The sequence below is a fragment of the Echiichthys vipera genome (genome assembly GCF_963691815.1).
Source record: "Echiichthys vipera genome assembly, chromosome: 4".
Lineage (NCBI taxonomy): Eukaryota > Metazoa > Chordata > Actinopteri > Perciformes > Trachinidae > Echiichthys > Echiichthys vipera.
In genome coordinates this window covers 1,020,922-1,048,069 of record NC_139829.1, presented here as the reverse complement: position 1 = coordinate 1,048,069, position 27,148 = coordinate 1,020,922, and the positions used below count along the sequence as shown (strand labels likewise).

General features: G+C 39.3%; 1 protein-coding gene across 1 annotated transcript in view; it reads right to left on the bottom strand.

The window, feature by feature from the left end:
* Positions 1 to 27,148, bottom strand: part of abca2 (ATP-binding cassette, sub-family A (ABC1), member 2) — a 423,663-nt gene that overhangs the window by 118,266 nt on the left and 278,249 nt on the right. The window contains exons 25-28 of the mRNA XM_083912406.1: positions 22,634 to 22,754; positions 22,119 to 22,409; positions 10,904 to 11,125; positions 6,139 to 6,241 (exon numbers count right to left, since the gene is read on the bottom strand). Of these exons, the coding sequence (XP_083768532.1) occupies positions 6,139 to 6,241; positions 10,904 to 11,125; positions 22,119 to 22,409; positions 22,634 to 22,754 (737 nt within the window). The remainder of the gene's footprint in view (positions 1 to 6,138; positions 6,242 to 10,903; positions 11,126 to 22,118; positions 22,410 to 22,633; positions 22,755 to 27,148) is intronic.

Here is a 27,148-nt window from a genome sequence, read left to right as displayed (position 1 = left end):
TTTTCAGCACTGTAGCCAGGCTGACAGAGAGCCGTAGCTATTGCGCAATGTATTCCTATAACCCTCAGTAGTAACAACTTAATAACCTTCTTTACTGACAAAATTATGACTATTAGAGACAAAATCAACTCGCTTGGCACCCATTTTTTCTTCACACCCAGGAACCTTAGAAACAACTGTACGACCTGATATATTCTTGGACTGCTTTTCTGCAGTTGACCTTATCAAAATAACCTCTACTATTTCAGCATCAAAGCCCTCTACTTGTCTCCTAGACTCTATTCCAACTAGGTTACTTAAAGAAGTGTTACCTTTAGTTAGCACTCCTGTATTAGATATGATTAACATGTCTTCATCAGCAGGTTATGTACCAAAGTCTTTTAAAGTAGCTGTAATTAAACCTCTTCTTAAAAAGCCCAGTCTTGATCCTGAGGTACTAGCCAACTATAGACCTATATCTAACATTCCTTTTCTCTCTAAGATCCTCGAGAAATTAGTCCACAATCAGTTGTGTGACTTTTTACATAATAATGAGTTATTTGAGGACTTCCAGTCAGGATTTAGAATGAATCATAGCACTGAGACAACACTGGCCATCGACCATCTTATAGCTTCAGACAAAGGTCTCTGTACTTGTTTTACTGGATCTTCGTGCGGCCTTCAACACTCTTGACCATCGCAACCTGCTACAGAGACTGGAGCATCTAATTGGCATTAAGGGAACCGCATTAAGCTGGTTTAAGTCATATTTATCAGATAGATCTCAGTTTGTACATGTTAACCACAAATCCTTCATGCACACTAAAGTTAGTCACGGAGCCCCACAGGGTTCTGTCCTTGGACCGATTCTATTCGCCTTATATATGCTTCCCTTAGGAAATATTATAAGGAAGCACTCCGTACATTTTCATTGTTATGCTGATGATACACAATTGTATTTGTCGATCAAACCAGAGGAGGCCGATCAGTTAGATAAACTTCAAAGGTGCATCAAGGAAACAAAAAGCTGGATGACTTGCAATTTCGGATGTTAAAGTCAGATAAAACTGAAGTTATTGTTCTTGGCCCGGAAGATCTCCGAAACTCAATAGCTAAAGATATTGTTACTCTGGATGATCTGAGTGTTTTCCTCCAGCACCACAGTAAGGAATCTGGGAGTTGTTTTTGATCAGGATATGTTTTTTGATTCTCACATAAAACTAACGACAAGGAATGCATATTTTCACCTGCGTAATATTGCAAAAATTAGGAACATTGTGTCTCAGACAGATGCAGAGAAACTTCTAGGCTTGACTATTGCAACTCCTAATTATCACGCTGCTCCAATAAGTCTGTTAAGAGGCTCCAGTTGGTCCAAAATGCTGCAGCTCTAGTACTTACCAAAACAAATCGAATAGAACATGTATTAGCTTCTTTGCACTGGCTATCTGGAAAAAATCTATAATAGAATTTACTACAAAGCTCTTATTGGTCAGGCTCTGTCGTATCTTAAAGAGCTCATAGTACCGTATTACCCGACTAGATCGCTGCGCTCTGAGAATGCAGGGCTGCTTATCGTTCCTAGATTCTCCAAAAGTAGAATGGGAGGCAGAGCCTTTAGCTACCAAGCTCCTCTCCTGTGGAACCAACTCCCAAGTGTTATTCGGAAGACAGACACTGTCCCTATATTTAAGAGTAAACTTAAAACTTTCCTTTATGATAAAGCTTACAGCTAGGGCTTACGAGCCCTTAGCAATGTTGTTATTATTATATATATATTATATATTTTTAAGCTGATTTTGTTCTGCTTAAGTATGCTGCTATAGGCCTATTCTGCCGTGGGATAATACTTTTCCAGATACTCTGAACTTCTCTTCTCTCTGTCTGTATCATTCATGTCTCATCAATGCATGTTACTAATTCAACTTCTTCCCCTGAGTGGTTTGTGCTTTGTCGTCTCGCAGGTCTCTGTTGATCGTGGTGGTGCCTGCTGCGGTGGTCCTGCATGAAGCTTCCTGCTACTATTATAATCTATAACCTTAGCGATGCTTGTTTCTACCTTTCTACTGTATTAACTGCCATAACATATAAGTCATATTCCCATTACCATAGATATTATTATAGTTACTGGAAGTGTGTCTTTCTCTGTATTTGTCTCTCTATGTACATCTGTCCGTCTTTTCTCTCTTTCTCTCTCCTTTTCTTCCTCCCCAACTGGTCAAGACAGATGGCCGCCCCGGCATTGAAATAGTTTGTCTAGATTTAACATGATTTATGTTCTATAATTCATTGAGAGCTGAGAAAATTAAAAGGAATGCCCTGATCCTACCTATCGTAAGTCAGGTTATCTTCGTTGGACCCATTGAGATTTGGACCACCTGGATGTTGGAGCCAGTCGAAGTTTGATGGCGAGCCACACCCCGGAAGATACTTAGAGATACGACGCCGCGAAACCTGAATCCTTTTACAAAGTTACACATACACACCTTTCAAAGACGAGTTAGGTGGGACTGATTTTCCACCTATACAGTGCTGAATGAACTGAACTTTAGAATAAAAGCAGCTGCAAACTTTATTTTATTAGTTTTTTTTATATATACTTACACAGGTAAGAGTTGTAATTGTGTCGTCTTCCCCATACTGTAATAAATTTAAGCATCATTGTTCTAAAATAATACACTGTGTTTGTGTCGTTTCTGTGCTATCAGTTGATCCTGGGCTCCGTAGTCGATCTCAAAGCTTCTGATATACCTGGCCAATGAACCTAGTTACTATTCTTCCTTCTTAAAATGATAATGTGATACGTAATGATCAGATTTAAATGAAATTCTCAATATCTAAAGCACACTGTCGTGAGTGCCGGCGACCAGCCACCTCCCCGACATACACCAGGTGCGAGGGCCTGTCCATCACTGCTTGCAGCTTTAATTATTATTCTTATTATCATTATTATTATTGTTATTATTTCACATGCACGCCATGAACCAGGAAGTGTTATTTAACACTTTATGACCATACATTGTCCAATCTGTCCCAAACTTCTCAGGCATGATTGGACTCTCGGTCCGAACACATCTATGTGACAATATTTACGTATAGTCATATGTTACCATGGTAACATGCTCTCTGAACCTAACCTGGTCGGGACCAGGTTTTTCTCAGAAAACCTTGAGTTTCTCTCTGTCCTCGCCCTCTTTCAGCCAAACACGGCATTTGATTTCCTCTTTCATTTAGTCAGCAGGCGAGTTTTGGCGTATGATAGTTCTGTCTGTTTTTTCAGAAAATCATTGCAAAAATCAGACAACTATTCAGGCAACTATTTTCACTACGATGGCACATCCTTTTGATAATGATCCCGTGGATGAAGGTGCAGCATTACTGCGCAGAGAATTAAATATTCGTCGGTAGATGATTATCAAACTATTGATTATAGATGTTCTTGCATTTCCAGGCAATTATCTTTTTGAGTGGTACCGTTTCACGTCACTGTCCATCATTTACATACACAACCTCATCCGTCCTTACATTTCCAACATTAACAACCAAAGTCATGCTCTCATATCACAGCAGATATTGTGTGTTGCTCTGCGTTTTTTTGCAAAAGGGAGTTTTTTATACAACGTATAAAAATCAGTCAGTAGGCCTACATTAGAAGTTATATTAGGTGGTGAATATTTCCACTACCATGGCATGTCCTTTTGATAACGATCCCGGGGATGAAGGTGCAGCATTACTGCACAGATAATTAAATATTCCGTCGGGAGATCATTATCAGACATAGACGCTCTTGCATTTCCAGCGGTACCGTAGTTGTATTCAGCACCCCTGCCGTGAAATGCACCCCCTCGGATTATAGGTGATATGATATGATCAGAAGGCTGTTGTTTCGACCTATAGGAGTAGTTTATATACATATATATATATATATATATATATATATATATATATATATATGTATATATATATCCTGGTAACCCACAACGGCCAGAACACTGGTTACTTACAGTCGTTAAACTATTTTAAAGAGTTTAAAATCACAAACTTGGGTAATAGCGAACACAAAACAACACCTTTTTGTGTGTTCTGTGGAAATATACTGCAGCCATAATTACAAAATGAATGAAATGGATCTTTTGAGCAAGTTGAATGTATTTGACTTAGCGTTTCCTAAATATAATCCCAGCTTTTCTTGCAATTCATAGGTTCAAAAGTGTGTGCTTTTAATTGGGTTACCGGTATATAAACTACTCCTATATAGCCTTCTGATCCAGAATATCACCCATAATGCGAGGGGGTGCATTTCACGGCAGGGGTGCTGAATCGTACAACACTATTTCATCACAGTCCACCATTTACATACACAACCTCATCCGTCCTTACATTTCCAACATTAACAACCAAAGTCATGCTCTCATATCCCAGCAGATATTGTGTGTTGCTACAGGACTACATTTAAACTTACGCACTGACCCGAGCAGCAATGTTCTCCCACACCGTCTCCCTCTCTTTTGCTGCAGCAGCGGTGTTACACTTTCGGCGAAAAACATGCTCAAACTCACCGTATGAGCGCATTAATATTTATAGTTGCAGTTGTAGCGTAGCCCTCCCCTTCCCCGTTGCCAATATAGACTCGTCGAATCAGGGCTCCATTGATGCTGTCCCTTTTTACTTGTGGTGCACGCGCTTAACTCCAGGTCAAACTCCTCTGAGTTGATCAACCTAACGCAAATCAGCTGTTCTGAAACCGAAAACTCAGAGTTTCCTATCTCAGAGTAGATCAACTCAGAGTTCAGGGTTAGACTCAGAGTTTGTTGAACCTGCTTTGTGAAACGGACCCCAGAACACATCTGCACCTCAATATTTAGTCATAAGCATAGCGCCCCCTACTGGCAACAGGACAAATAACAAATATCTAACGATTCACATGAAACTTATATTGTGGGTTCTACACTTGATGTAAAGAAACACAATGCATGTTTTGTGTATGTTGGGTAATGGCATGGCAGTCATTTTGTACCGCCCATAAACAGGAAGTCGCTCTAACTTGAACTAACTTAACTAACTTACTAACTAACTTTAACTTGCATGAATTGCCCGAACTGCACCACATTTCCAAGAGATGGTAAGAGTCAAGGCCTGAGGACAACTACATGCCAATATCGACTAACAGACACAGTGCCACCTACTGGCAACTGGAAATCACACTTATATGACAAAGTTAATCAGAGTTACATGAAATTCGCAATATCGAAAGCCACCTCCCAGACATACATCGGGTGCAAGGGCCCGTTCACTGCTGCTTGCAGCTTTAATTTTCTCAGCAGTGATATTCAAGATAATAATCTTGCAAAACGTTGATACAAAACAACACATACATTTTAGTCCCCTGCGGACTTCTATCAGCTATCTATCTATTTGCATAATCTAAATTCAGGTGAATTGATTTACTTCAAATTGTTCATCTGGCTTGTTCTCAAGAGCAGTGTTTCCCACATAATTTGATTCTTTTTGTGGTGGTAACTGACTGGGTTGGAGACTTTCATTTAGACACAGTAGCAGCTCAAGCATGATTCCTTTATAAGATTTTAAAATTCTTTTACAAAATTTGGGAAGATCATCTGTGGGGGTCTGCATTTTTTTTCTTGTCAATTATAAACTACTGCCATGACACTTTGCACTTATCACCTTTATAACGTGTGTAAATGAATGTCTTGTTCTTTTGTAACTTTGTGTTGTTTTGCCATTGTGTGTCTCAATTGAGAAGGAGACCCTGTGTCTCAATAAGATTACCTGTAAAAATAAAGGTTAAATAAATTAATAAAGTTAAGGCGCAAACCGCAGCACCAGGTTTGGACTCTGCATCCAGAACTGCTCCAACTAAGGTTAGACCCTCCAGCTTGCAGTGTCTGATGCTGAGCCATTGGGAGCCCCCCATTTTGAGCTTCATTTTGGCTCTTAAAAAACCTCTGGGTGACATCATAGGGACCACATCTATTATTTATAGTCTATGATCTGTTGTCATGTTTCAGGACTTTTCCCTAAAAGCAATGACCAACCTTTATTCTTTTCTAAACAGATCCTTATCTATAGGCTGAACAATGACTTCACAGTTTGAACAGCACAGTTTTTACACTTTTAATAATTCAAACGTCATCTTACCGGTATTGGGGTCTGTCTTCGTTGGCGTAGGGAATGAAGTTGCCTCTAGGCTGGGTATAGTTATGATACTGAGATGGAGACAAGATCAGGGGTGGCAAATCTCCTGTAAACAAGACAAACAGAATGTTCATCCACCTGTTGGGGCAACATTTTTATTTAAATTATATTTTTGGCCTCAGGTCGGAGTCAAACTCACAGCCGCTGCTTCAAGGTACTTCAGCCACTCTACATGGGGCGGCCGCTCTAACCACTGTACCACTGGCTGGCACTCTTTCTTTAACTTTAAAATCAGTGCAAAGCATCAACATTTACTGACAATGAACATCACCTAGCATGTTTTCATTGCTATGAGCTGCTCAGTGCACCAGAAAGGCTTATTCATTAACATTTTTTTATGTTTAAAATTGTTATAATAGTTATAATATATAGTCTTTACAGTATGGCTTAAAGTGGACCTATTATACTATACTATTTCTGTTATATATTGTTATAATGCCGGATGTTGATGGTAAACATGACCAAAGTCTCAAATAATGCGGTAAACATGTTCATGGGCAACCAGTCTAATCCCCCCATTAGCAGATCTGCTGTCACCATGTTAGGTCATCTTCCCCAGGCAGAGCACGCCGGGCACACCCACCAAGTCCAGCTACACACAGCTCAGATAGAACGTGCTGCTGTTTCTACATGTAGCTCCATGCTAATGGCTGACAAAGCTGTAATACCGGTCGCTTGTGTTGTTCATTTTCCCCTAATTTCGTATCACACTCTTACTGCAACATGTCGTGTTGTGTTGTGTAGTGTTTGGTTCATAAAGTGCTATTTGTGATTTCAGATGGTAGAAATTGGAAATTGCTGCGTTATTCCCCCACAGCCCACTGATAACGACATAGCTACAAAAACTTTTATTGTTAATACAAAAGAGAATATATTATGTAAACAGTTCTATAATGTATTTCTAAAATACAGCACTTTGCTGCTGGTATTATGCAGTATTTATGCATTTTGAGTTTACCGGATTGGCACATGTGAAGCTGGATCAATTTGATTTAATAATCATGTTGCAGTTTTCTTTTTTCTTTATTTATTGTGTCAGCAAGTGCTGAAGAATAGTTTCTGTAACTGCTTCATCAAATCTATATAATGGCCTTTACACATTGGGGGTGCGATTATTTTGCACGTCAATATATATTTTCAAACTTGTTTTTTTCTCATGAGTACTTTCACACACAACAAAAGCAAAGTAATTTCTTTTGGATAGAGGTGGATTTTCCATAGATTTTCACCGTGAATAAAGACATCAGAAAATCATGTTGTGCTTTTAGCTGATGAGGAATATAAGAGAACAACAAAGTAGGCTGCTACTAGACCTCATACATCCATGGATCAGACTGATAACTATTTGACTCTTTTAACCTTGACAGAGCCAGCAAAGATAGCCTACTTTAGTCTACTATGGCTCAAGTGTTCTTGTTCATATAAACACTTGCCTCAGTTCAGACTGTCTCCCAGCTGCCTTCAAACATGCTGTAGTACAGCCTCTATTCAAAAAGAAAAATCTGAATCTTCTGTTCTTTCTAATTTCAGACCCATCTCCAAGCTACCGTTTCTGTCTAAGGTTCTGGAGAAGGTAGTTTATGTTCAGCTGCAGTCATTTTTAACTCTCCATGGCATCAATGAAAAATTCCGGTCTGGCTTTAAACTACACCACAGTACGGAAACGGCCCTTTTAAAAGTTTTTAATTATCTTATTTGAACTGTTGATGCAGGTAACTCTGCTGTCCTTGTGATCCTAGCTCTGTCAGCTGCCTTCGACACAGTGGATCACAGGACCCTTTTGTTACGATTAGAACAGTGCGTAGGTATCACAGGTACTGCCCTAAAATGGTTCGAGTCTTATCAGTCTGATAGGAGTTTCGCAGTTCACCTAGGGGAGTTTTTCTCTACGGCTGTCCCTCTCAACTGTGGAGTCCCTCAAAGGCTCTAGTTTGGGCTCTGTCCTGTTTTTACTGTACTTGCTGCCCCTGGGATTCATCTTAGCAAAACACAACATTTCTACAACTACTTTTGCTGACCGCTATTGCACACTTTTGCTATTGAGCCATTGCACTATTTTTACTGTTTTTTCTGTACAGTGTACCTTTTAAAAACTTTGAATAATAAACTTTAAAAAACATTTAAAGATGCAGTTCATGATTGACAGCCAGCGCATCAAGCAACTTTCCTCTGTTCAGCCTCTTGGTGACTAACTAAAGTTTCGTAATCATTATAGTGCCTAATCATAACAAAAGTTATCTCAGGACACTTTAAATGTAGAGTAGGTAAAGACCACACTCTATGACTTATTCATGATTTACAGAGACCCAACAATTCCCCCTTGAGCAGCAACAAGTCGCACTATCTTTTATAAAAATAATATTAATTATCGAACAGACCCAGCTCTACAGAGGACAGCAATCTGTCTTGACCAGTTGGGGAGAAAGAAAGAGAGAAGAGACAGAGAGATGGACAGATGAAGACAAAGACAGACAAACAGACAGGCAGGCAAACAGACAGACAGACAATGCCAGAGATGCAACGACAAAAGTAACAGTAACTATAATAATATCTATAATAATGCGAATATGACTTGTATGTTATGACAGTTAATATAGTAGAATAGTAGAAACAAGCACAGCTAAGGTGATAGAATATGACAATTATAATTATGGTGGTAAATACGATCAATGATATGAGTAGTCATCTCAAAGTTCATTTAGAGAATTTCACTAAAACAAAATTCAGTAAAATATCTGACATTAGCTCAGTGTTAGCTTCTCCTGCTTCCAGACTTTCAGAGATCACAGCAGGTGACACTTTTATTTTGTCCTCTCGCCAGAGTATCTGGAGCTAACCTCTACTCAGCAGCAGAAACAGGGGACTTCTTCTTGTTCTCAAACTTAAAACTCTAGCTGCTGTACATTCACTTGATATCTTCTCACACTCTTCTTGATAAACTTTACTTCTCCTCTGCTCTGATCGCTTTATCTCGTCCGCTCACACATCTTTCACTCTCTCCTCTCTCTTCAGCAGCTTCTGCCCCTGTGGTGTCATCTTGATGTCATCTGTGGGCTGTCGCACAAAACCTAGATAAGGGATTAAGTCATGTTTTTCTGATTATCCTGGTTTAATTTATCCATGACTCAGCTGCACAAAAGCAGAGGCACATTCATTACCATGGAGATTTTTTCTGTGCTGTTAATTCTGCTCCAGTCTAGGCTAACAGCCAGGCTTGATTCATCCTGCTGCTTTATCTGTTCAGTCAGCAGTCATTCCGACTTTAAATGTTTTAACCTGCATGAAAGTACCAGGGATACACTGTCAGTTAAATAGTCTTTTAATAATTTTATTTGCATAGAGCCAGTTAGGCAACCTCATTAGAATCATTCATGTGATTGTCATTTTGCTGTCAGACGTTTGTTAAAAAGACTACGATTAAATATAGGCAACAGAATATATGTAATTGTTGGAAGGACTATAAATGACCAATAAAGTTGCAAATGAGGATTCAATGAGAGCAATAGACCTATAAGGGTCCCGTTGACATGTTTCACAATGTTGTCTCCGTTTCTGAATGAGGTGATTTCCGAAGGCCTCCTCTCCCATATACACAACTGTGCAAAGGTTTTAGGCAGGTGTGAAAAAATGCTTTAAACTAAGAATGGTTTCAAAAATCTAAGCGTTCATAGTTTATTTTCATTAATTATCAAAATGGAGTGGCTGAACAGAAGATAAATCTGTAGTAGATCACGACAGTATACACTATAAGCTTCTACTATATATATAAAATCACACACTGGAGAGAAAAATAGAGAACAAAGTATTAATTTGTGATTTATTCTGAAAAATTGTTATTTTTTATTGTTCAGAATTTGATAGAATAATCTCTGGCTATACCACTGCTGGCCTAGCATGTTTTTTTAAATAACCTAGGCACTTCGTGAGTAAAACGTGAGTAAAATTAGAGAACAGTAACCACTGTGTCAAAAGAGAAGATTTCAACAATGTTTTCTTAGGGCTATAGGATTAAAAAATGAATGTGTAGAGGCCCTTGCTTTGAATGACTTCAGCACATCTCAGCAGTGTTATAGCCACAGCTGATATTCTATCAAATTCTGAACAATAAAAATTAACAATATTTTAGGATAAATCAAGTATTAAGCAATTTTAAGCTCCGGTGCACAGTATATATAGACATAAATAATGTACGTATATAAGAGAGGAGGTCCATTGTATGTGTGTGTATATTAATAAAACTGGTAAAAGTGTAACTTGATGTACACAAACAGAAAGAGAGAGAGGAATGAAATGTGTTCACTAGTTCATTTGTGAAAATGACGTGACACAAATGACAAGTGTATATTTTTTGACCACTTACACGTCGGTCTGATATTGCCTGTCACCCCTTTTTTCGTAGTTTAATAAAATAGGTTTTCTTTTTTTCTATTTTCTAATGACTGTCTTCCATTCCTCATAAGTTTCCATTAGGTCTTGCTGTTTGGACGCAGAGAAGAATGTTGCATGTGTGTTTTCCATGTCTGCATCAGTGAATCTGTGGGCGACCTTGCAGTCTTCCTTTGAAACAATGAACGCACACGAAAGTTGGAAATTTCCAACTTCGAAAATTCCTGGAATTTTGCAACCCTAGGTAGACAGAAAAATATGTGTTTTCTTTGTCCTGAAGCTGGATACAAACCTATTATCAACCATATATTTAAAATCTCACCAATCTCCGGCACAGATAAGGCCACAGTCATTGCCACACAGACGAAGAAGGCAGGTAGGAGAATCTGAGAGAAGAGGCCCTTGGTGTTCCTCTTGGCACAATGGAACCTCTTGACGATGAGGCCATGAAACTGACTCAGCTTTAACCACCAGCCCTCCAACTTGAAGCTGCCCTGCCCATCCAGGACCTCTTGCTCTGGGGACGAGGGGTTCTCTGCATCCCCTGGAGGTGAAGGAGACATCAGACGAGTTGAAATGAATGGCCAGTACTATGCATGCCTGCTGTTTGGATTGTTCTGCAGACTTGACAGAACATCTTTTGCAGTGCAGCGGCATATAATGTTTTTCAGGAAGTCTGATTGAGATGTCTTCACTTTAGAGACACAACAAATATGGGAAAAATATTACAACACTGCAACAAGACATTTCAGTCAAGGAAAGCAGCCATGACATACTAGACACATACCTAAATGAAAATATCCACAAAAGTTACAATTCACAAAACAGTTTCAGGGGGCTGTTGAAATATGTGCGGAATGTGGTTTGGCATTGTCTTGCTAAAATAAGCAAGTTCTTCTCTGAAAAAGACGTCTATTTGGCAGCACACTGTATGTTGCTACAAAAGCTATATAGCTTTACAGTATATACTGTATATGGTTCAGCATTACTGGAGCCTTCATAATTATGTCCATGTCATATGCACCAATGCACACCAATACTACCACAGATGCTTGCTTTTGAACTGATAACAAGCTGGATGGTCCCTCTCTTCTGATTTCAAAAAATAATTTCAAATGTTGACTTGTCCACAGGACGACTACAGGACAGTTTCTCATTCGGCCTCAGTCCATCTAAAATGAGCTCAGGCCCAGAGAAGGAGGCTGTGTTTCTGGATGTGGTTTATATACGGGTTCCTCTCGAGTTTCAACTGCCATTTGTGGACGCAGTGACAAACTGTGTTCACAGACAATGGTATTGGAAGTGTTCCGGAGTCCATGCAGTGATGTCCACTACACAATCTGTCTGTTATCACCAACATCCAATGTTGGTGTCAGCCTTGTCCCTTGTGAACAGAGATTTCTTCAGATTATCTGAATCTTAAAATTATGTTATTAACTGTAGATGATGAAATCCCCCAAATTCTTTTGCAATTTTACAGAAACATATTCATTCAACATATTAAATTGTGTCACTATTTTCCAGCACTGTAGTGAAGCCCTCCCCATCTTTACTTCAGAAACACTTTGCCTCTCTGAATGCTCTTTTTATACCCAGTCATGTTACTAACATGTTGCCAGTTAACCTCATTCATTGTGTTCGACCAGCTGTTTCCTTGTAGCATTTCACAACTTTTCCAGTCTTGTTTGCCATGGTCACAATTTTTTGAAATGGGTTGCTGGCATCAAATTCAAAGTAGGCATAAAGAAGTTCCCTTTAAGCCCAGTTCAGACCAAAGATTCCAACGAGGTGAAACAGTTTTAGAACGTTGCAGTAGAAAGTTGCAGCGGTGTGGACTGACCCTTCTCGCCTGGACTCAAACTGGCTGATGTTGTTGCCTGAGATTCAGCTTGTCTAGTCACCAGCAGCTGGTTTTAGAACATAACACATGTCATCTGTTTCAACAGCCAATTAAGTCTCAGCAAAGTCCGCTAGTCAAACTGCCAGTTGGTTCAAAAAGGCCGTTTTGGAAGGAGGTGCAACCAGTGTGTGTGTGAGAGAGAGAGAAAAAGAGAGAGGGAGTGCTGTAATCCAGAACAATGCTATAGTGTATACTATCATATTATAATGCTACAGAAATTATAAGCCGCCTCGCCTCGTCTCACTGGTGTGAACTGGCAGGTTTCAGAACGTTGCAGACCTGCACGGTGTAAGAGTTGCAAGTTTCAACTCATCTCGTCACCAATCTTTGGTCTGAACTGGGCTTTAGGTCCCCAACCTTAGCATCCCAGTTGAAATGGCTAAGAGGCAGAACCTCAGACTTTTCCCTTTATACATTTTTAAATATATAATACTATTTATGCTCTGACTTGGCTGAATAGTTGATGGTTATTATTTACTGATATACTGTATGCCCATCCATATTGCCCAGGATGCCCTGCTATTAACATTTTAAATTTAATATGTAATCAATAGTCAGTGTCAATCCATTGCTTTCTATCCTGCATTTGACAAGAGTTGTAACTTGTAACTTTGACTGGAAAACTAGATACTCATTGTCTTTGACGGCTGTGGCCCAGGAGGTAGAGCATGTCATCTACTAATCTATGTGCCATCTATGTATGTATGAGATTAGATCCTGGATTGGATCCTGATCCTGATGAGCAGGTGCCTCTGCCATCGGTGTAAGAATGTGTGTGGGTGAATGTGGTGTGTACTGAGAAGTGCTTTAACAATATTTATTTATATAGCATCTTTCGAAAACTAGTTACAGTAAGGTATAAAGTGTGTTACAATAAAAACATGATACAAGTTAATAAGTTCCAGAATTTACTAACCTCCACCAGATGGATTAATTCCCATGATTCTCATTTGCTCAGTATATCCATCTGGGAACTCTTTTGGGAAGGGGCAAAAATACTGGTTGCTGATTGGATAAACCATCTGTCCTTCACCATCTACTGTATGTTGGTGATAGACGAGGTGAATCAACCAATCAGATCAACAAAGCCTATGACGTACGAACAGAGCATTGAGGCAAAGCTCATAAAGTAAACATGTCGGTAAGAGGATATTTGCCGTTTGTGTAATGTGAATCTTGGGTGTTTTGTCTCGTGTACTTCCCGTTTTATTTTGAAATTCTGACTCTTCTCTCATTTCAGGTCACTTGCCCTTCCTCATGTGTCTCCAGTCTGATGTCTTCCCTGATTCCTGATTGTTTCTACCTGTCCCTCATTACCCCTCTGTGTATTTAAGTCTGCGTCTCCCTTTAAGTATTGCCTTGTCTTGTCAAATTTTGAAATTCATTGATTTTTTGTTTCTGTCATTTTTTTCGCCTCAAGATGAGTGATTCCTGGTTGGAACATTTTGAATAGTGTAGCTTAGCTCACAGTTTTTAGTTCAGCCTTTTGCTTTCCTCCATTTCGGAGTCAATTTGTATTCAATTCAATTCAATTCAATTTTATTTATAGTGTCATATCATAACCAAAGTTATCTCAGGACACTTTACAGAGTAGGCATAGACCCAGCAATTCCCCCATAGAGTACGGTGGCAACGAAAACCTTCCCTATAACAGGCAGGAACGTCGGACAGACCCAGCTCTGTGGAGGACGGCCATCTGTCTTGACCGGTTGGGGAGGAAGAAAAGGAGAGAGAAAGAGAGAAACACAAAGATAGACAAAAGACAGAGAGACTGACACACTTCCAGGGATGCAAGCAGCCAGCGAGTAACAGTAACTATAACAATATCTATAGTAATGTGAACATGACCCACATGTTATGGCAGTCTGCATAGCAGAACAGCAGGAACATGCACATCCAAGGTGACAGAACATGAAAATGAAAATAATTATGACAAAATGATGAGTAGGGGCAATAGCAGCTACGGTACAGCAAGACATACCACTGATGGTGTTTTTTTGTTTTGTTTTTTGGCTACAGATTTTATAATTTATAATTTATAAAACTAGTGACAGAATAAATGACTAATAGTTATTGAAGTAGCAGGAAGCATCAGCAGGCATCACCACCATCAGCAGGGACCAGCACACAGGACCACGGCAGCAAGCACCACCACGATCAGCAGAGACCAACACTCAGGTCCACAGCAGCAGGCACTAACACCATCGGCAGAGACCTGCATACAGGACCACATGATCACAGCAACAGGCATCACCACCATCAGCTGAGACGTGCGCGCAGGACCAGGGCAGCAGGCCCCACCACCATCAGCAGGAACCTGATACACAGGACCAAGGCAGCAGGCACTACCACCGTCAGCAGAGAACTACACACAGGACCAGGGCAGCAGGCACCACCAGCACCAGCAGAGACTAGCACACAGGACCACGGCAGCAGGCACCACCCCCATCAGCAGGGACCTGATATACAGGACCAAGACAGCAGGCACTACCACCATCAGCAGTGATCCACAGGACTACGGCAGTAGGCACCACCACGATCAGCAGAGACCTCCGAGATGACAAAGCACAAACAACTCCGGGGAAGAAGTTGAATTAATAACATGCATTGATGAGGCATGAATGACAGAGAGGAGAGAATCTCAGAGTATTAGGAAAGGTATTCTTTTGTAATTCTAGTTTATTCATTTTCTTATAGCATTGTTTTCATCCTTGAAAGTGTTTTCTGTTATTCATTAAGATTTAGATTAGACAGGATTAGTTTTGTATTTCTCCGACTCTCCTTTTCCTTTTGCTTTTTCCCTCCTTTGCTGGTTTAGTCAGGATCAGGTTTAATAGCCTAATTTGTTTTCACTCTGTCTTGTTGCCGGAAATTCCAGAATAAAAGCCTGTTGATTTTTGTTTCTGAATTGCATCTGGATCCTCCATTTAGTCCAGGCCTGACAGAATTTGTGGATAAAAGGCAAAAAAAGCAGGTGCTCGGTCCTTATTCTAACATAAGGATCCAAGAGAAAAAAGCCTTAGTGAGCTGCTAACAGAATTAGGTCTACCGTTGTCGTGATCAGGTCGGATTTGCATGCGTTGCTTCCGCTTGCTTGGTAGAATAGAGGAGGAGTGCACCTCTTTTAGAAGATGGCAAGAAGCAGAGAAAAGAACTAGCCCAGCAGATCAACCTCAACCGACAAGTTACAGGAAAGTGCCGACCCTATCGTCAACCGTAATCAAGAAACGGGACAGACTACTGACCCCTTCCAAGACGTGACCCAAGCCCGAACACCAACAGCGCCTCCAGCTCCTCCAGCTCCAAAATTCTCAAGGAAGACTAGAGAGTATGTAACCCCAAATACAACACGGCAAACTTTGACAGAGGTAATTTCAATTAAATGTGAAATATAACATGTGTTTGGTTAAGTCTGTTATTTTGACATATCAAAGTGCTGAAATCACTGATGTAACGTTAGGCCTAGTAAACGGGTAGGAAATGTAGCTAAGCTGACCCTATAGAACATCAAACCCCATTTCCTACAAAGTAGGCTATGTCAGAGAATCTTCTTCAGTAAAAATGGTAAATGGATTTGTACTTATATAGCGCCTTTCTAGTCTTCTGACTACTCAGGGCGCTTTCACAGTGTCACATTCACCCAGACATTCACACTGATGTCAGTGGACATCTATATACCACCTATTCTAATGTAACCATTCACACCACATTTACACACCCATGCGCAGCAGGGGGAGCAATTTGGGGTTCATTGTCTTGCCCAAGGACACTTCAACATGTGGACCGGGGGAGGTGGAGATCGAACCGCAAATCTCCTGAATGTAGGACAACCCACTCTTCCACTGAGCCCCCATGTTTTCATTATTTGTTATAGCTATAACATACAGTATACACACCCAGTGTTTAGATTGGATGAAATTAAAAAAGTGTATACTGCCTGATCTGTAGGGGGGAAAAAGCATCTTTTCGTCAGGGAAAAGCCCTAGTATCTTAACTTTTGACTTTACTAACATTAGCTAACTTCCTCCTCTTAAGTCATTTAGTTTAATCTGAATTTTTGACTTGTCTTTACTAACATTAGCTAACTTCCTCCTCTTTAGTCGTTTAGTTTATCTTAACTTCTGACTTTACTTTAATAACATTAGCTAACTCCCTCCTCTTTAGTCATTTATTTTTAATCTGAATTTTTGACTTTTCTTAACTAACGTTAGCTAACTCCCTCCTCTTTAGTCATTGAGTTTATCTGGACTTTTGACTTAACTGACGTGAAATTACTCCCTCCTCTTTAGTCATTTAGTTTAATCTGAATTTTTGACTTTAGTTTACAAACATTAGCTAACGCCCTCCTCTTAAGTCATTGAGTATATCTGGACTTTTGACTTTACTTACGTAAAATGACTCCCTCCTCTTTAGTCATTTAGTTATATCTTAATGTTTGACTTCACTAACATTAGCTAACTCCCTCCTCTTTAGTCGTTTAATAAATCCTAACCTTTGACTTTACTTTACTAACATTAGCTAACTCCCTCCTCTTTAGTCATTTAGGGCTGTCCTTCCGCACCGTGCCCCGGACTTTAGGGTACTTGTCCCCCCTCCCTCTCCCCCCGCGCCCCAGGCCCGTTTGTACTCACACTGCCTGGGCCTTGCGCAAATGCTTTCTCGCTGTCCATACGTCATCACGCCGTAACACGTCACACGCATTGATTGACGTCATCGCGATGCGTCTCTTTGTTTACAAATCTTTCCATAGACCTTAGAGTTTTTGTGCGTCTTGTCCGACTGTTTTTGAATATTTTCATCCGACCAAATCTACAGTAAACACTCCACCTCCGCATCACACCAACGTGAACCTTTCGCCGCCATTGTTGTTGTTGTTAAATGTCCACGCATGGTCCGTCCTTCTAATTTCTACATAAATTCGTACATAAATGAAGTCAGGACCGCCGTAGGCATCGTGCTCATGCTCGTGCTCGTGCTCGTGCTCGTACACGTGCGCCACTCATGCTCGTACATGTGCAAACGGCACTGCTCAAACGCACAAGGCTTTAGCTGAAAAAACGGTTTTGGCCCGGTACGGAAGGACAGTGTGAGTGCGCCCTTAGTTTAATCTGAACTTTTGACTTTACTAACATTAGCTAACTCCCTCCTCTTTAGTCATTTAGTTTATCTTAACTTCTGAATTGACTTTACTAACGTTAGCTAACTCCCTCCTCTTTAGTCATTTAGTTTAATCTGAATTTTTGACTTTTCTTTACTAATGTTGGCTAACTCCCTCCTCTTTAGTCATTGACTTTATCTGAACTTTTGACTTTACTAATGTAAAATGACTCCCTCCTCTTTAGTCATTTAGTTAAATCCTAATGTTTGACTTTACTTTACTAACATTAGCTAACTTCCTCCTCTTTAGTCAATTAGTTTAATCTGAATTTTTGACTTCACTTACATAAAATGATTCCCTCCTCTTTAGTTATTTAGTTTAATCTGAACTTTTGACTTTAGATTACAAACATTAGCTAACTCCCTCCTCTTTAGTCATTTTGTTTATCTTAACTTTTGACTTTACCTTACTAACATTAGCTAACTCCCTTCTTTTAGTCATATAGTTTAATCTGAAATTTTGACTTTTATTTACTAACATTAGCTAACTCCCTCCTCTTTAGTCATTGAGTTCATCAGATTTTTTTACTTTTATTTTCTAACATTAGCTAACTCTTTCCTCTTTAGTCATTGAGTTTATCTGAACTTTTGACTTTACTTATGTAAAATGACTCCCTCCTCATTAGTCATTTAGGGCGCACTCACACTGTCCTTCCGCACACCTGAGAGGTGGGCTTTTGTAGAGCCCGTTTGCACATGTACGAGCGCGCGCACATGTACGAGCACGAGCACGAGGCCTACGGCGGTTCTGATTTAATTTATGTGCGCCTGCTCGGACATAGAAAAAAGAAGGAGGGACCATGCGCGGACATTTAACAACAACAACAATGGCGTCAAAAGGTTCACGTTTACTGCAGATTTGGTCGGATGAAAATATTCAAAAACAGTCGACAAGACGCACAAAACTCCGAGGTCTATGTAAAGATTTGTAAACAAAGCGACGCATCGCGATGGCGGCAATCAATGCGTGTGACGTGTTACGGCGTGATGACGTATGGACAGCAAGAGGCTGTTTTGCGCATTTGCGCGAGGCCCAGGCAGTGTGAGTAAAAACGGGCCTGGGGCGCGGAGGGAGAGGGGAGGGGGGACAAGTACCCTAAAGCCCGGGGCGCGGTGCGGAAGGACAGTGTGAGTGCGCCCTTAATTTAATCTGAACCTTTGACTTTACTTTACTAACGTTAGCTAACTCGCTCCTATTTGGTCATTTAGTTTAATCTGAACTTTTGACTTGACTTCACTAAAGTTAGCAAACTCCTTCCCCTTTAGTCATTTAGTTTAATCTGAACTTTTGACTTTACTAACATTAGCTAACTCCCTCCCCTTTAGTCATTTAGTTTAATCCTAACATTTGATTTTACTTTACTAATATTAGCTAACTCCCTCCTCTTTAGTAATTTAGTTTCATCTGAACTTTTGACTTTACTAACATTAGCTAACTCCCACCTCTTTATTCATTTAGTTTAATCTGAACTTTTGACTTTACTAACATTAGCTAACTCTCTCCTCTTTAGTAATTTAGTTTAATCTGAACATTTGACTTTACTTTACTAACGTTAGCTTACTCCCTTTTCTTTAGTCATTTAGTTTAATCTGAACTTTTGACTTTACTTTACTTTACTAACTTTAGCTAACTCTCTCCCCTCCAATCTGTTTTCCTACTTCGGCTCTGTTCATTCGTCTTCTTCTTTGTTGTGTTTACTGTTGGAAGTGACGTTCGTTTCCATGGTTTCTTACGCTGGTTTTAATTTAGAACCCTGCTCACAAGGCTAGGAATTTACCATATACCAGTATACAATAATAAAAAAGTTGCAGTAAGTTAGTTAAGAAAAAGCCATAAGTAACAGATTAGTCTTAAAAAGAGATTTAAAGTAGAAACTGAGTTCGCTTGAGTTCCACAGTTGAGGGCCCAGGATTACAAAAGTCGAGATTTTGGAAGCATTATCATGGCCCTACAAGGGAATTAGCAATTCACATATAGGAGCCAAATTATTAAAGGCTTTATAAATCAGCTTTATATCATTTTTAAAACTCATAGGTAACCAGAGCTGGGGTCTTCCTATGTTTCAACTGTTGATTTTCAGAATACAGTGTGTTGCAGTTATAGAGCCCAGAGGAGATAAAAACTTGACCTTTTCAAAAGCCCTGTCTGGACGGGACTAGTTTAATGTGGGGACGTGGGGTAATACCTTTACCTCAGGACATCTGTAATATAAATGGTCAAGATGCACAGGATTAAGAAATCCCTGATTCTACAAGGAGTGGGAGGGGTTACTCGATTTACACACTACATCATCTCCTTGTCTCCATTTGCGTGCTAAGTAGATTACTGATATCACAAAATTAAGTAAACATTAACCTAAGGGACAGAATTGATTATCTAAAAAAAATTGAGTGCTTCTTCAAGCACCTCCATGATCAAAAATATGTGGAAACTACGTATTGGCAGGATATGATGATATATCAACATATGTTTTACAGAGGGTTGTATTCAGACGGGACTAGTTTTACCTGAGGGATTTTTTCCAGACTGTTTTACAGAATGTCGAAAGCACCCTTATTTCCATTGACATCCTCCAGAATAATTACTGACACGGCACATTTGGACAGGACTAAAACCTCTGGTAAAAATGACCTTACCCGACGTCCCCACATTAAATGAATTCCATCCAAATAGGGCTTAAGTCTGTAGAAGATGGAAATGACCTAATGTTTATTAGCTGTCTCAATTGTGCAAAGTAGTACTGCACCACTTTAATCATCTGAGCATCAAAGGACAAACCAGAGTCAAAAACGACATCAAGGTTGCAGGCTTCTTTTTGAACATTATTTGAGAAGGCACACAGACTAGAGGAGAGATTCTAACAGCTACTAGTGCTGGGGCTAAAGAGGGTGATAATAATAATTCTTTATTTGGATTTGTTAAACTGCAGCAAAACTTTCGACATCCAGTTTTTAGTTTCAGTGAGACAGGACAGCTGTGTGTTATCTGCGTAGCAGTGGGAATCAACCTTGGGAGACCACACAAAACAAAGGAGGACAGGAGAAAAAGCCATTTCCAAGCATTACAGAGAAGGACTGATTCAACTGGCTGCTAGGCAGGCGATCAATCACAGAATGTATAGGTTATTAGTCTTGTACTTATATAGCGCCTTTCTAGTCTTCTGACTACTCAAGGCGCTTTTACAGTGTTTGTCACATTCACCCATTCACACTGACATTCACACCACATTCACACACCCATGCGCAGCACAGGGAGCAATTCCGGGTTTCAGTGTCTTGCCCAAGGACACTTCGACATGTGGACCGGGGGAGCTGGGGATCAACCCGCCGATCTCTCGAATGGAGGACGACCCACTCTTTCACTGAGCCACAGTCGCCCAATAGGTTTAAAAAGTATTCTGGGATTGTAACCCAGAAGCATAATTGTTCCTTGCTTCTTTAATTGTACACTGGTAAGTGGACTTTACATTTTTTAGAGAGGCAAGGATGACACTGACACAGAAACTTTATCTTTTTTTCCACCTCCTTCCTGCATTATTGCTTTAGGCTCCTTAATTCTTCATTTGACCACGGCAGAGAAGAAGGTTCCAGCTTGTTATATCTACAGAGGGTAGAATGTTTGTAAAAGAGCTGTTAAAACACTGACAAGCTTCTCTATAGTGGCGCTGTGATGTTAATTAGTATTAAAAACCGAGTTTAAGGCAATTAAAGCTTGGCAAAAGCAAGACATAGTCAGTGAATTCATAGAGAGTTTCAGCAGGGATCGGGAGAAAGGAACGGAACCTGGAGCGGAATTTTGGTCACATCATCCTCACAGAAACCATAGGAGAGCACAAGTTCAAGTATATGTCATGCCCTTTGTCATGGCTGGGCTGTTTCACAAGTCTGATAAAGAGGTAAATGAGAGAGGGGAAGAGTTGCAACAATCATGGGAATCACAAGGAATAAGAACTATTTCATATTGTACCTAGATGACTTATAAAAGGTCTGGATATTCCTGAATACAATCAGAATACCATCACACTCTACAACTCAATGTGCAATTAATAATCTACACTTACATACCTAGACACTTCTTCTTCTTTTCTTTGTGTTTATCCACCACGTAAGTACAATAATCGAATCTTACTGCTCATTTCTGTCATATACAGTCATACATATTTTATCTTATACATTTCCTCTACATTGAACTTATCTGATTTAATTTTCCGTGAATTTGATTTCACCTGTATTCTTACCTCATATGTATTTGACTAAGAGTTTATTGTTTACTGTATATACTGTATACTTTCTGTATCTATTTAGCTAAGAGTTTATTGGTTATCATATACTGTATTTGTTTATACCTCCATTTTGTTTTTGTAAACTGCTGGAAATTCAACTTCCTTGAGGGAGTCATCCCAAAGGGATTAATTAAGAGAAGTCTAAGCCTATGAGACCCAGTGACGGACACAGCACAACTGCTATCTTGTTGTCTTACCCCTCAGGCTGGCAGAGTCAGACTCTTGGCCGTTGTCAAAGAGTGGACAATAATCTCCATAGAAGTCTGCATAGAGTCCTCCTTCATCCCCCCTCACTGAACCAATGGACGAGGAGGATTTCAGGGAGGACTGGCTCTGACTCAGCCTGGAGCACATCACCAGATTACTCTGCTCCACCCCCGGCTTCTCACTCTTCACTGAAGATATACTCTCACCCTGTGGCCCCACCAGGCCTCTTGAACCCATTGAGGATTTTTCCTCCGAGCCGCCCCCTGGGGAACCCTTCATGTCTACCGAGGGACAGATTGAGAGAGAGAGAGAGAAGGAGTAGATTATCATCTCAGCCTGGAGCCAAAGAAAATAACTAAAAAATATATGAAGTCTTAGCTTAATTTAAGAGTACACATTTTGCAGAAATCAATTATTGTAGAACGCTCTGACAAATTTATGAAAGCTCAAAACTCTGTGAAGCTGTTGACCTATCTTGAGACACAAGGGAGGAACATGTTCTTACCAGCGTCACTGTTCTCCAGGGACTGGTCCTCTTCGGACACTTTGAGGAAAACCTCCTCTAGGGTGGTGTCCATCACCCCAAAGCTGGTCAGGGCCAGGCTCTCCAAGCTCTGCTCTAAAGCCTGGAGGCATACACAGCAATTCCACATCATTGTACAAGGAAGTCATTCATTTGCCGAGTTTACATCCTCAATACAATACATTATAATGCTGAACAATATGGCTTGTAATGTATATCATGATTAATTGTCACATGTACCTCAATAACAATTCTAATTATTTTAATGATTTTCATATATAATATAATGTATATCATGTATATAACAATAGTTACTCTTATGCACAAGGTCTGTCCTCTACTGTATGTACTACTGAATAATAATAATAATTATTATTATGAAATAAGTATCTCTCACTCTCCCCCTTTTCTCTCTCATATATATATATATATATATATATATATATATATATATATATATATATATATACAGAGAGAGAGAGAGGGAGGAGATTAAAATTAGAGAACAAAGTATTAATTATTGTTATTCTTGTTATTTTTTACTGTTCATAATTTGATAGAATACCCGTTGAAGCTATACCACTGCTGTACTGTACTGTGACAGGGGGCATTGTCTTGCATTGATGTTGGGAGATAGTTGCAGTGAAGGTACTACATGTTGCTGAAGGAGGTTCACATTAACATTTGCATTCACCCTGTCATGTAGCTGTACAAGAGGCCCAACTCCTGCTGCAGAAAATATCCCCCAAACCATGAGACTTCCTCCTCCAAATTTAACTGACTTCTTTACACACTTAATACAAGACTACAGTGGAGTTAAAAATTAGAGAACAACTCATAAATACTTGATTAATTTTGAAATACTGTTTTTTTTTAATACTTTATTGTCATGGTATCTTAAAATACATTACCCATTCATATACAATATGTAAATATGACAACATTATTTATACATTTTTATACATCAATAAGTGAGTAGGTGTTACACCCAGTGATTGCTTTAGTCAAAGTGACAGTCGATGTAAGTTAATATGGGTGATACCAATATTTACCATACAGGTTTAGGTTATTATAGTATTTTGAAATAATCCATACATACAACATTGAATTCATACAAAAGCATTGTTCTTTGAAAGTCTGCAGCAGTATGACAAAGCAGACAGAAAACCCACGGACCGACGTAAAAATTGTATACACACACAGAAAGAAAGAGAAATTATATAAAGGAAAGCAGAAAGTCATTGTGTCAATTCATTGTGTTTTTACCATATAATAATACATTGACCACATAGACCACTTTTTCAAAAAGTTTCAAGTGTCCCCTTATTTTACAAGTTAATTCCTCCATCTGATATATTTGTCCAACCATTTCTCTCCATTTATCCATCAAGGGACATGTTTTTATAAGCCAATTTCTTGTTATCTGTTCCAGTGCTGTTAAACGCAGTACCCTTAACAAATATTTATCAGTTGCATTTGGTATTTCATCGACCGTTTTGCGTATTAGCATGAAGTCTGTATTCAAGTGAATAACACCATTAAAAATGGTATTTCTTTCTGAATATTGTTCCAAAATAATCGTAATGATGGGCAAAACCAGAAGATATTACTAAAGTTGGCATAGCTTTCACCACACTTCCTCCATCAGTTAGATAATATTTTATTATTATATTTAGCTTGTTGCACTGTTGTTATAAAATAGCGTGATAGTCTTTTCCATGCATATTCTCTCCAATAAGGAGATGTTGTAGTTGTGTGTACATTTATATTAATTTCCCTCCAGGTATCCCCAGATATGTGTTTATTAAGTTCTTCTATCCATTTTAACTTTGCCCTTGTATCTTGTTGCGTATGGCTATTTTCTAAAATATCATAGATTGCTGAAATTTGATGTGGTACACTAACATTGTTATAGTTCTTTTCATCGAGTAACTGTCCAAATATAGTCAGTCCCTTCTGTGCCCATATATTGAAGGCTGTATCATGTTTATTAGGACAGAATTCAAGATCTTCTTATATCTCTTTCAGTACCATTAGGTCTTTTTTCACTTTACAATTTCTCTTTATACTTCCTCAAGTATCCAAAGTGAGTCTGATTAATGTACTGTCAAATTCCTTGTGTCTTTTTTTTGTTCACTGTACAGAAGGGTATTGATTTTATTGAGACACCACACATGTGCTTATCTGTTGTCCACCCCCATGGAGGTGCTGATGTATGCTTTTATCTATTGTGGTTTAGATTATTGTAATGCTCTGCTCTCTGGTCTTCCCAAAAAGAACATGTACAACTTGCAATTACTAGAGAACTCAGCTGCACGCATGCTGACGAGGACCAGATGGCAGGAGCACATTACACCAGCTTTAAAATCGCTGCATTGGCTCCCAGTGCGCTTCAGGATCGATTTTAAGGTTATTTTACTAGTTTTTAAATGTCTTAATGGTCTCGGGCCTTCTTAATTATCTGCAATACTTTTACCTTATCAACCCTCGCAGACCCTGAGATCCTCCAATGCTGGCCTTTTAACCACACCACAACTAAGAACCAAAACACATGGGGAGGAGGCATTCAGTTATTATGGCCCCCGATTGTGGAACAGCCTGCCAGAGAACTTCAGGGCCGCAGAGAATGTTGATGTTTTTAAAAAGAGGCTCAAGACCCACCTTTTTAATCAGGCCTTTAAATGACCTGTTCAATTCCCTCTAATTCATTTATGCTTCCTATATTTTTTTATTAGTTTTAGCTTCTATTCCTTTTGATCTTATTTTACTGTTTTGACTGTTTTTACTCCCTCAGTGTTTAGCCTCTATTCTTTTTATCTTATTTTACTGTTTTGACTGTTTTTATTCCATCAGTTTTTAGCTTTTAGTCCTTTGATCTTATTTTACCGTTTTAGCCCCTCCGTTTTCCATTGTTTCCTCCAGGGGGCCGACCACACCGGGAATTGTCTCTGGTCCACCGATGGGAGCTCTACACCGTGGTGTGGAGCCTGCTGTCTGCCTGGGCTGGGGGGGTTCCTGTGGCAGTGCCCCCTTCGGCCCCCAAAGGTAGATTCCTCCTCACCTCAGATCTCGGTGCCTAGCCATGTCTCCACAGCAACAGCTAGTGTATGTGTCTGGGTGTGTGTTTGGCTATGTGTGTGCTTGAGTTTGTATATCTGTGTGTATCTCTGTGTGTATATTTTCAGGGGTGGGAGGTTTGGGTTTTCATGGTATTTCTTTGTTGCTCATGTTTTGTTTTTGTTTTTTGTTTTGCTTTTATTTTCTGTAAGGCACTTTGTGCAACTGTAAAAAGTATGAAAAGTGCCATGTAAATAAATATTGATTTTATTTGATTCAAGTTAAAGTTCAATTGATATAATAACTTGATGTTCTTTGGTTTCACATTTCCAAAGTATTTAATCCTATCCATATCCCATTTCCATAGATATCCATTTTTCGATTCTCTACAAGCAAGAGGACCTAAAACCAGTGCTTCACAGTTTTGTATATTTAGCTTGTATCCTGACACCGAACTATAGTTGTTAATGACTTGCATAATTGCTGGTAATGATTTTCCTAGCTTTGTGATATAAAAGACCCCATCATCGGCATAAAAAGCCAATTTATAACAGTCCTCTGGCATCCTCACACCTTCTATTTCATTAGTCGCTCTAATATATGCTGCAAGGGGTTCTATATAGATCGCAAAAATTGAAGGAGATAGAGGGTCTCCTTATCTCATTCCCTGATTTAACTAAAAAAAAAACTGACAGGGTCCCATTTGCCCTGACCTCTGCTCTTGATGTTTTGTACATTGCATGAAGCCATTTGATAAAAATGTTGTGCAACCCAAACTTATTTCAACCCTGTCAAATGCCTTTTCCACATCTAAAGTAAGAATCATAGTTGGAATATTCATTTTCTGCGAGTAGTCTATTACATTCAAAGCCCCCCAAAGTGTCTATTTGGGATAAAACCTCTTTGATCTGGATCTATAATATATGGAATAAGCTTTGACAGTCGATCTGCTATGATGCCACATAACAACTTTTGGTCCACATTCAATAAAGGTATTGGTCTATACCACCCACAGTCTGGGATCCTTGCCCTCTGTGTATGACTGTAAATATAGATTTGCACCAAGTACTTGCCGACTGACACTGATCTTGCCCCCAAAATAAATGTTCTTTCCAGGATTGGTAGTAGTTCTTTCTCAAATTGTCAAATTGCTGCATTAATCTTATCTAACTTTATGGGCGAAGTCAGAGATGCATTTTGTTTTTCTGTTATTTGTGGTAGTTTTATTCAAAACAAATATTCTTTGATTTTATCTTGAGACATCAGATTGTTGTCTGGACTATATAATTGTTAATAGTATTTTGCAAATTCTTGTGCTATTTATTGTTTACCTTTCCTAATTATGTTCCTGGTTTGATCTTTAATAGAAGCTATGTTTGATTTTATCTGTTGTTTTTTTAATTGATAGGCCATGTTTTTCATTGCTTTTGTTTCACTGTC